This window comes from Pterocles gutturalis, unplaced genomic scaffold (assembly GCF_000699245.1).
Source record: "Pterocles gutturalis isolate BGI_N339 unplaced genomic scaffold, ASM69924v1 scaffold9883, whole genome shotgun sequence".
Lineage (NCBI taxonomy): Eukaryota > Metazoa > Chordata > Aves > Pterocliformes > Pteroclidae > Pterocles > Pterocles gutturalis.
The window spans coordinates 1-11,662 of record NW_010118036.1 but is presented as its reverse complement, the minus strand read 5'-3'; the positions used below and the strand labels follow the sequence as shown (position 1 = coordinate 11,662).

The following is an 11,662-nucleotide window of genomic DNA, read 5'->3' as shown; positions in this document are numbered from 1 at the left end:
TCTGTTTCTACAGTCAATCTACTGCTGTTGTGAATTTTAGTCCATAGTTCAGAGCCTTGGAATTATCTAAGTACTTCTAGTTTCGTATTAAGAAACCTGTTTCCGGTTGATTTTTTGGCCCCTTGGGCTAGATCCTCAGGTCATGTAAAGGAGTGTATTTAGTGTGTTCAATGAAGCTATAATTTTTATCTGTTAGCTTCTTTTTATCTATGGCTTCTTATATCTGAAGGGACGTTGTGTGGTGCAGGCATGCTTCCGTCATAAGCCTCTTGAGCACAAAGTTTTAAGGGACTTATGACTTTTTTCCCCAGTTTGCTTTAAAATGTTGTGATATGCATTTTTAATTTTTGTTTTTCTTTCTTTTAAGAGTGATGGTCTTCCTGCTTTAGTAACCTTAAAGAAAGGTCTTGTTGCCTTAGCAAGGCAATGGATGAAGTTCATTGTGGTGACCCCAGCCTTTAAAGGAGTCAGTTTGCACAGACCAGCTCAGCCAGTTAAATTACAGACAAATGCCTACCATGAGCATGAGGATGGGCTTGGATTAGACAATGGAGGGGGTCTTCAGAGTGACACAAGTGCCGATGGAGCCGAGTTTGAATTTGATGCAGGTATTTTTGTGCTCTTCTGTCTCCCTGAAAATTCATAGCTCCTCTCAGAGCATTTGTATCTTTTTTAGTTTTAATGCTTGAATACATTGTATTTTTTTTTTTTTAGAATCATCTAGCTTCTTTTTTAGCATCATCTTCATTTTGAAGCTGCTGCTGGCAATTCTAGTATTGTAGTAATGATTACGTGTTTGGGGAAAAACAAAACAGGAGAATTCTCTTTCTTTGCATGCTTTGTCTTGTTAGTTGCTGGACAAAATACATTACATTAACTTAATTATTTGCTAGCTTGCAATTAGGATTTAGTTGTGTGGGTTCTGACCTTAGTTAAGAATTGTAACCTGCAATTCTATGAACTCTGCCAAGAATAGCTTCAAGCCGATCTTCTTATTTGTTCTTTGCGAAGACGTTTTTGTCATTTTTTTTCCTCATTTTTACTACTTCAGGCATGTTGGATTTCTGTTGCCAGCTTACACATTGACAATTTAACATAAGCAGCTGATTTAGCTTTCTGTTTGACATAGAGATGACTTAAGTAAGAACCACAGAAAGGAAGGGCCTAAATAAATACATGTTGTTGGAACACTCTTTTGCTGTCTTGAGTTTGTGTTTGTAGCATTTATGTACAATGTTTTTCTTTTCTCAAGTAAGAATTATGTAATATTGAGAAAAAAATAATTTTAGAAAGTCAGAAGAATCTGCTTTTGGTTAGAAGCCAGGCAACCGTTATCAGCCTAAAGACAGCAAAAACCAAAGATGTTTGTGTAATCATGCAGTTTGATAGGAATTTTTTTCCCCTCTTCTAAAATACCTGCTTTGATTGAGCAGAAACAGAGTTAGAATCAGTGAAGCATTTTAATTTTTTTCCCCTATGTGTATTCTGTTTTTTCACCAAGAATTTTGGAAGTGGCCATTTTGTTGCCTTGTATAGATTTACTTATAGATGGAATTCATGCAAATTTAAGCATCTTCAAAAAATTATCAACCATGCCAGAGTCAGCCAAAGAAAGGGAAATTTGGCAACTTCCTTATGGATCTATAGCACAGAGCAACAGTTGTATGATATCAGAAGGAAAAAAAGATTTGTTTAGCTTACTTGTATTAGATAAATTCCAGTAGGCCCATGTCTGAGGCTTTCTTATTTGTCTTGAAATCCCCTTGAATTCTTGAGACAGCTGTGTGTAGGTGTGTGTCAGAATTCAGAAACTCATGACTGCTTGTAAATAAGTGTGCCTAATAATAGATAATCTTGGCTCCCCATATATATGCAAATGAGATAATTTGTTTGCTTGGTTCCAGCTACTGTCAGTGAGCATACAATGCTCTTAGAAGGAACAGCTCATCGTCCTCCACCTGCTGGTGGCTCTTCTGGGCCTGTAACTGGCGCCGAGATCATGAGGAAATTATCCAAGACACACACTCACAGTGATTCTGTTCTGAAAATAAAGGTAAGTTTCTAGCACCATGCATGAGGGGAAAATTGTTTGTAGCTGGCCTCTTCAGAATAAATTCTGTAGGCTGCAGGTGAATCAGTACTTGTGTAAAAAGTGACAATAACACATGGAAAGTGTGCTCCTTATCCTGACGCTTCATCAGTTGGTGTATATTCTGAGTCTGTTCTTTATTGGTTTTCTTGCCAATTAACTTCACAGCCAAGCTTAAAAACAATAAATGTGTGCATTGTTTAAGGATGTGCATTAATTTTCTGGCTTATAATCTTTTTATGGCAGCAGAAATGTAGATTTAACTGTCATTACATAAAATCTAAGCTTGACAAAGCTCTCCAATAACTTGTAGTAAATTTAGTGAGTTTTTTTAATTCTACAAGCTGTTCAGAAAACTACAAGTTTTTTTTTCCATCTCTACTTTCTGAACAGAAAGAATCTGCGAATGTTTATGGGTTTTGGGCGGTTTTGTTTCCTTTTCTTCGGGTTATTTGTTGTCCTCTAGATGTGTGTTAGTCAGCTTGATGGCTTGTACCGATTCATTTTCAACTGTGTTTTTTCACAGAATCACAGAATGGTTGAGGTTGAAAGGGACCTCTGGAGGTCCTCTTGTCCAAACCCCAGCTCAAGCAGAGCCACCTTAGTTGCTGTAAAATACAGAATTTAAATATTACAATTTTGGCAATTTTTCTTTCACAGTCTATGCATTTATTCTTCACTTCCTAGACCCATGTAAGTACTAGAGGCATCATAGATAATTATATGCGTACATGAAGGAAGAAATAAAATTCGCCCTCCTGCTGGGATGTTCCTGATGTTGCATCATAGATAATTATATGCGTACATGAAGAAATAAAATTTGGCCTCCTGCTGGTATGTTCCTGATATTGAGATTTCAGTATAAATACCAAGAGTGACATTAAACTGCAGCTTACTGAAGTATAAATATCAAAAGAGTGACATTAACCTGCAGCTTACTGAACCAACATCTGTAAGAAAATGCACTTGATTTTTCAAGGGATTCAGTCTCAAATCCTTCAGCCAGTTGCGCAGGGTTTTGAATGTCTCCAAGAATGGAGACTCCATAACCTCCCCAGGCAACCTGTGGCAGTTCTCAGTAAACCTCACAGTAAAAAAGTGTTTCCTGATGTTCAGGAGGAAACTCCTGTGATTCAGTTTGTGCCGTTGCCTCTTGCCCTGTCACTGGGCACCACTGAAAAGGGCCTGGCTCTGGTTTTTTTTTTGCATCCTCCCTTCAGGTATTTGTATACATTAATAAGATCCCCCTGATCCTTCTCTAGGCTGAAAAACCCCAGCTCTTTGAGCCTTTCCTCATATGAGAGGTGCTCTGGTCCCTTGATCATCTTAGTGGCTCTTCATTGATCTCTCTCCAGTATTTCTCTCTTTGACTGGGGAGCCCACTGCTGGACACAGCACTCCAGGTGTGGCCTCACCAGTGCTGAGCAGGGGGTAGGATCACCTCCCTTGACTTGCTGGTACCTTACTGCCTGATGCAGCCCAGGCTGGACAGCCTGGCAAGGGCCCATTGCAGCCTTACGTTCAACTTGGTGTCCACCAGGATCCCTGGGTCCTTTTCTGCAAAGCTGCTTTCCAGCTGGTCGGATCCCAGCATATATTGGCACATTTGTCCCCTGTAGCAGATAGTCACCCGGTACTATCGCTTACTGCTCCTTCCTGGTGGTCTTGCATGGTTTAGGGTTAAGTGGCCCAGATGCTTTGCTTGGAAGCACATCTGGCTCTTCTTCAGCTGTGAGGGCAGAGAACCTATTTCACAGTTTTAAGCCTTTAGGTGGATCAGGAGCCTTACTCTTGGTGCCAGACATCCCCAGCTTCCATTCTTTGCCTTCCCCAGAGGCTGCACTTACCGTTATACTAGGGACAGAAGGGGTTTGGTCTTCAGATGAAGACCAAATACAAATGAGGCTTATATTCAGTGTTATGTACTGGTCTTTGCAAACTTGCTTTATATGAATTCTACGCATCTTCAGCTCCATTTGTTACTTGTTTGGCTTTTAATATTTTTTTACATGTAAAATTATTTTAATACTTGAGAATTCAATAGCACATTTAGGCACGACACCTGTATGGCATATGACCTGCCCAAATGAAGTGCTACTGGCCCAAAAGTTTGCAGGAATGAGATTTGTGTAGTAACTGTGTTCCAGTCTCATATTCAGACCAATGCTCGTTTCCTTTTTACAGTTTATACATTACTTCATTAGTTTCTTTGTTTTCTCCACAAGGGTATACATCCGTATCATTCCTTAAGTTATACTAGTGGAGATACAGCTACAGATTCACCAGTGCACGTTGGCCGTTCGGGAATGGCAGTCAAAGAAAGTCCAAGAAAAGAGAGTCTGCTCAGCTATCTTACTGGGAGTTTTCCTAGCCTGCATAATCTTTTGGAAGGGACTCCTCAAAGAAGTACAACTGCAGTTAAAAGTAGTTCTTTAACAAGAACAGGTATGATGTAACATAAGTAAGCTGAAGGGGAAGGGCGGGGAAGATTGATTTTATTTTAATGATTTAGAAAAGGTACTATATTTTCACTATGAGTTCTCATTTCTGTTTAAGATCTCACCTCCCTCTTTCCTCCCCCCAAATAAGAATCATAATTTTTAATAGCAGTTCCTAGATGTCACTGCACCATACCATTTCCTAGAAGCAAACATCGAGTACATCATGTCAGGAAAAGAAATGACAACCAACAAAATAAATAAAATCTTTTCCTTTTACTTAGCCTTACTACTTTTTGAGTATAGTATATAAATTACCTAAGTGAGTCTTCTTGAATTAATAAGGAAATGAAGTGATCATTCTGTATTTGTCATTTTTTTCTTGACCTTGTAAGCAGGTCAAAAAATGGACTAAAACGAACATTCTAATGACTTAGTTTGTGTATAATAATTTGCAGATTTTTTTATAATGATCTTTTGAATAAGTGTGTTTTGTAGAAGTTAGAAATAGATGCATTGAAGTTTTTATGTTCTGTGCTATTGTTCGGAGTGCATGGTAATAATTTATATAAAGAAAAATAGATAAGTTTGATACTGCATTTTCTCTAAAACCTTTCTCCTTTGCTGTCAGGGAATGAAATGTTATTCAGCAAAAGAGGTATTTTGGTTTCTTAATGACTCCTTTCCTCTAATTAGTGGTAGAAATGAACACGTATAAAGACACTTGTACTACAACATCCATTAGTGTCATAGTGTAACTTCTGTGGTAGCACCTGTAGTGCTGCTTGACACATAGTTCACTGGAATAAACCTTGAGGATTAGGTTTATTTTAATAGTAAATGTGTATTGTCAGTAAAATCATGCCATGTTCCTGTTATTTGCTGACTTTGATACCACAAATATGAAAGCTTCTGATTTATCTGTTTAGGAAATACTATGGCCACAGACATGTTATCTGAACATCCTTTGCTGTCTGAACCATCTTCTGTGAGTTTCTATAACTGGATGTCAAATGCTGTGGGCAACAGGGGAAGTGTGGTACAAGAAAGTCCGGCCACCAAATCTGGACACAACAGTCTTCCAACAGGTATTGCTAATTACAGCTGAACTTAAGAGACGATTCTGGGTTGGCTGCTCCTGTGTTTACTGTGTTCTTGATAAAAGTAATTGAACAAGTGACTTAAGTTCAGCAGAGGTAGACGCTACTTGTGGGGCTTGTGAGCAAACTGGAAAATGAACAAATGTCATTACAGAGAAACTACTGTTTTCATTTCCTTCACCTTGTCTCCAAAAGCTCATATTTTTCTTACATTTGAATCTGTAAGTGTAGCTGCCAAAACCATGTGTAGCTGCCAAAAGCGAAGCCATAAAATCATCCTCAGTTGCAGAATTCCTTGGATTTTGTTGGTTATTTTTAATCTTTAATTTGCATATGGTGTTTTTGTGATGAAGATTTTGTACATTGGAATCCTTGCTCTTTCTCAGTTCAGTTTTGAGGCTAAACATAAACATCTGTTTTGAGAGCAGTCTTCAGGTCTGGGAAGTGGACAGCTGGTGTAAGGGAATGGAGAAAGGAAAAGATACATTATTGAACAATTTAAGTGTATTAAATAAACAGATACGTAACAATTCTCTCTTAACAATCTTTCAACCGTAATGCATTAATCTTAGGCAATAATAAGTTGTTTTTAATATTGAACAAGTAGTCTGATCTTACAAAGCATCTTTGTGCTGTACATATTACTTAATTGGCATAGGTCCTCCATAAACTGGAATGTGTTTGTCTGCAAAGAGAATCATAGGGTAGAAATAAAGCTTTAAATTCTGTTTTCAGAAAAAGCTGTATTTTTTCCTACCGAAATTACAATAGCTTGTTCGCAAGCTCATGTTCTTGAAATTACTTTGTGATTTTTAACTCCGACACAGATTAATCGAAATCATTTTTCTGTGGAGGTGTGTAGTCGTGTTCTGAAGAGTCAGGCTTAATTTACATTGGCAGAGCAACTCTGTCTCATGGAGGTTGAGCCCAGTGCAGACTCAAGATGCAGGCGGGTAAGCCTCACTCTGCCTGTGTGCTACAAGTCTGGTTGTTCCTGAACAGAGCAGCTGCAGGGAAGTGGCTGCTCATAGTCGTTTCTGGGAAGACTAGAGACTGATCTGTAGAGATCTGATTAGTGGGTCGTGCGTTGGGACTAATAAAATCCAGAAGCTTCTAGCACATTGAAAGCTGAAAGCAAGTGTCTACATCTGTGGATAAACTTGGCTTTTTGTTGATGGTATAGGCGGCTCAGCCTGTAAACTATATCAGTTTAAGCAGGTGTTAAGTATCCTCTAGAATGCAATACAGACAAAAGGCCTTCAGAAGAATGGCAAAAAGGAGGAGATATTTTTGTGCTTTCCAAATATGAATTTTACTATCTCAACTTATCACCTGTTTCAGAAACATCAGACTGTTTCTTTGTCTTGAATGCCCCTTTTGTGAGGTTATAGACCTGCCTAAGACTCTGAATTTCTATGTGTATGGCGTGTATTTCTATAGAATTAACTTTGCTGAGTTAATGGAGTTGGTGGTGTTAAAATTTGCTGTGGTGTTAGTGTTCCATGGGTATTTATTTTTCAGGTGTGGCACCCAATCTCCCTACCATACCCTCTGCTTCAGACTTCAACACAGTTTTGTCTAGTGACCAGAACACCCTGGATGGCACACACTCCCAGCACAGCACCAGTCAGGATGACATTGCAGGTGTAGAGGAGGGTAACCAGGGTTTTCCTGCTGTCCAGCTAGCAGATGCACAGGTAGGTGTGGTTTGCTGATGTATTTTAGAGTTCAGTAGGGAAAAACTAGTTACTACTTGAAAAAAAAAATTAATAAATCAATCTTACCCTGATTAAAACATTATACTGTTCTTATACATGTTTCTTATGCATTCATATAGAAAGAAAAGAAGCTCTAGAAACCTCTGAGGTGTCCCATGACAAGCTTTATGAATGGTGATTAGTAGAGGATTATTTTATAACTTAAAAGAGTATATTGGAGTGTATATTAGAGTAACCTTAATCTCCGGAGTACTTTTTACGGGGGAAGGGGGAGATGCAGAAACCTTGCTCCCACAGCTAATTATTCAATGCTAGCTTGCTGTCTAGTCAATCTTTTTACTCAAAAAGTCCTTAAAGCTTCTTCTTTTTAATCCCACTTTTCTGTTTTACAGCACTATCAATAAAACTTGAAAATGTTCTATATTGTGTAGATGACACTATAAATATTGAATGAGTGGCTTTTGTTTTGTAGGTTGTTTTCAAGCCTCTTCTGAGTTACACGGGAATTCAGTCACAAGATGCAATGCCACTCTGCTACAGGATGTATTTTGGAGAGTACCTTTCATTCTCAGGAACTTTGGACTGCCTAAGAGCAGATATTGTTGATTCAGATACAGCAAAGGAAAGAAAAAGCAAGCGAGCTCGGAGGTATGTTGTGAGATGTTTGAAATATGTGTATTGGTTAAAGAACAGAAATTAAGTTCTTCATGTGAAGATACAGAATTCCAAAGAACTTTCACAGAATCAGGATTTTGTATTAAAATTCTTATTAAAAGAGTAGAGAGTCCTTTATTCTTTTAATCTTACCTGTTTTCTCTTCCTGTTGGAATTTTTTTTTATCTTCCTCTGGAATGGTTTGGAAACTTTAAGTGTTTGAGCCTCAGCTACTTTTGAAAATAGATTGGGGAAGGGTGAGCTATTGGGTGGGAGCAATAGCGTGTTTGAGCCTCAGCTACTTTTGAAAATAGGAGATTGGGGAAGGGTGAGCTACTGGGTGGGAACAATAGCAGGGGAAATTTGAGGGGCTCTTAAATGCTGTTTTGTAATTGATCTTGTAAATGAGATTGTTATTACCAGTTTAGATGCTGAATTCTGCCCTCCAGTAAAGCTTTAGTTTATGATGGAAAGATTGTGTGCCAAAGTTTACCTAGAACTGAATGAGTGCTATATTACTAGCATGCAGTATGAGAGTATGAAAGCTCATTTTAGAGCTAAGGGAAATAAAAGGTTGGATTCAGTAAATTACATGTACCACTGTGTAAAAAGTTATTTGACTCCATGTTAGCCATAAAAAGAAACAAACTAGTAACTTGTGCCTTTTCTTTCCTTAGGCAAGGAGCTGTCAATCTTCCTCCTCTTGAATTCAAACCAGCTTTGATGTTAGAAACTTTCAGTATTAGTGCTGTTGTAATGGAGAAATCCATGTGCACACCTCATAACTCTGCCAATGCCCTTTCTTTTCATGACTTGAATAAACGCTATTATAATACTTTCCACTGTAATTTTACAATTTCTTGCCAGTCCATAAGCCAGCATGTAGACATGGCACTGGTTCGTCTTATTCACCAGTTCAGCACAATGATTGATGATATCAAAGCCACGCAGACGGACATCAAACTTAGCAGATATACAGCTGGATCGGCCTCTCCAACACCTACTTTTAAAACCCGCAAACACAGAGACTTCCGCTCTTCTGATTTCAGCCGAAGCTCTCGAGGAAGTCTTAACGGAGGTAACAGGGTGAACAACACCAAGAACAAGCGAACAAACAATGAGAACAATAAAAAAGAATCTCGAAACAAGAATTCCTTGGGGAGGTCAGAAAGAAGAACTTCTAAAGTGTCCAGGAAAGGTTCAAAGGACGTAGTTGACCACATGACTATTCATATGGATGACTCGGACTCTATTACTGTGTCAGAACAGAGCGAACCTTCTGCTGAGTGCTGGCAAAACATGTATAAACTGTTGAACTTCTATTCACTCATTTCTGACCCAACCGGGATTTTAGAAAAGTCTTCTGAAACTTTCGGGCCAACAGGTAAACTGGTTTATGAATCCAGATAATTGAGAATGCACACTTTTGCTGAAGTGTATTCTTCTAAAGCTTGATTGGTTAAAGATTGGCGGCTTTTAAAAAGTTGCCCACCCCATCTAACATGCATCCGAGGGACAAGTGGTGAGGGTAGGGGGAGCTTGTAGTTAGTTCACCAAGACAGTGTGCAAAGAAAAAAATTATTTTCCCAATTTTATAGTATGCTTTGGTTCTTTCAGTCCTGGACTTAGTCAAATGCATGTTAACTGATTGGTTTTAAATTCGGTCTCTTTATATTCTTGTGCAGCCCAGTTAACCCGGGTTGGACTAGCCATGCAGACTGTTAAAAAGTTAACTTGTCTGGTTAATTGTGTACAGAGTTTGTTACTCCCTAGGTCCTATTTTGTTTTTAAGAGGCTAAGGGAAATGCTGCATATTGGACTGTAATTTCATCCAAAGCTTTGAGATCTGAGGTGATCTTTGCTCTCTGTTTCTGATATATTTTAGCACAGCAGAGTAAATTTGAGAGCTGACTTAACATCATTCTTTTTGTTGGTAGATTTAGGTTGTTGTAATTGTGCAGGGGATGATACAGTTACTAGTTAGGCATATTTTGGGGGATTTTTAAAAATAAAGAATGAAAAACTTTTTTAAGAGTGTCAAATGAGAGCTTTGTTAAACAGAGGGCAGTATCTTTCATGTAAAGAATGTCATATCCACAGCTATGATATCTGCAGAAAATGTAAATTTTCGTATATTGTGTCTATGGTCTGAGTGTTGAAAAGGACAAGTTGCTCATCCAAAACTAACTTACAAGAACCTTTGGCTGTGAAATGATCAGAAAAGAAGCAGGACAATGGGAAACTGTTGGAGGATTTTTATTGTGTAACAGTAAAATTACATAAATATTAATATTTATGTGAAGTACAGAAGAATATATCTGTGAATAATAATGAAGTCACATCATTTGTTATTGTTCCCATTGTGTCTTGGATTTGGTTCAGTTGCAATGTTATTAGAGTGGCAGAAGCGAGGCCCAGATAATGTGCCTAGAGTTCGCTTGATGTGCAGGATATGTGATCCTTGGTTTCAAATACAAATATAAATCAGATATGCCAAGGATAGGATTTCTTGTGAAGTATCATTAAATAACTCATTTGTGTTTCTGTAGGTGTTCGAAGCCCAACTGAACCTGCTTGTAGAGTGGTGTTTGAGAATGAGCAGGATAATGGCAGAGACACCCAGAGGAAGCGCAGCCTGGTGACTTCGGAGCCACAGCACGTGACTCTCGTAGTCTTTGGAATAGGCATGGTGAACCGAACCCACCTGGAGGCAGACATTGGTGGTCTGACAATGGAATCTGAACTGAAGAGAATTCATGGCAGTTTCACCCTGAAAGAAAAAATGAAAGGTGGGATAAGCTAAAACGTACTCTAATTAAATTTAATGGCATCCTTCCATGTTTATCTATGTGCATACCTATACCAATGTATGTGTGTATTTACTATGTTTGGTTTGTAAACAGATGTACATTATGTCTGTGTGTAGATGGTATAACAACATTCAACAAGGTCTTTTAAAAACTATTACTAGGGTGCTGAAGGATTTTAGAAGGATGGAAGATTTGCGGAAAACACTGGAGAAAATTATTTTTAGAACATAGTCACTCCTTTCATTTTCAAAAGCTTTCCTCTTGTCACAATTTAAAGTTGAGGTTACTTAATGTGACTACTACCACTGTAATTTTTCAATTATTTTCTTGCTACTATATTTTTGAAGGAGTAGGCATATCTGGAAATATTTTACTGAATGAAATGCTGTTAAGTATCTTTTTTCTTAAAGATGTACTACATCAAAAGATGACTGAGACGTGTGCCACTGCTCACATAGGAGGTGTCAATATTGTCTTGCTGGAGGGAATTACCCCAAATATCCAGTAAGTATGAAGCCCGACAATTTAAAGTTGTTCAAGTGCATAGAAGTGGTATCAGTTGCATGACAGTAATGCTATGTAGCTTAATATGGAGAAAGCATTGATGGTATATTTTTAGGTAGAATCCATGAAGTCAGAGTTTGGTGGCAACTGTACAGATGTTGCAGAATTGGGCTCGAGTTTGACTCAAAGCTAATTGCGTGTGCCTGTTGACAGAAGGCTCTTCTATGAGAAACATATCCGAGTAAGCTGAGAAGGAGTATGGTGAATGTATTAGTAGGTTTCAGTCTAGGACACCCAATTGCACGAGTGTTAGACATAATTACATAAATATGAATACTCCTGTTCCTTT

At 38.3% G+C, this 11,662-nt stretch overlaps 1 protein-coding gene across 1 annotated transcript; it reads left to right on the top strand.

The window, feature by feature from the left end:
* Window positions 1-367: 367 nt before the first annotated feature.
* Window positions 368-10,788, top strand: LOC104463637 (uncharacterized protein KIAA1109-like; the record flags this gene model as incomplete). Its single annotated transcript, XM_010076046.1, has 8 exons — window positions 368-608; window positions 1,905-2,053; window positions 4,315-4,534; window positions 5,457-5,615; window positions 7,149-7,324; window positions 7,818-7,993; window positions 8,677-9,383; window positions 10,549-10,788. Coding segments are annotated over 8 exons (2,068 nt in total), but the record flags the coding sequence as incomplete, so codon positions are not given.
* Between the last annotated feature and the right edge of the window lie 874 nt (window positions 10,789-11,662).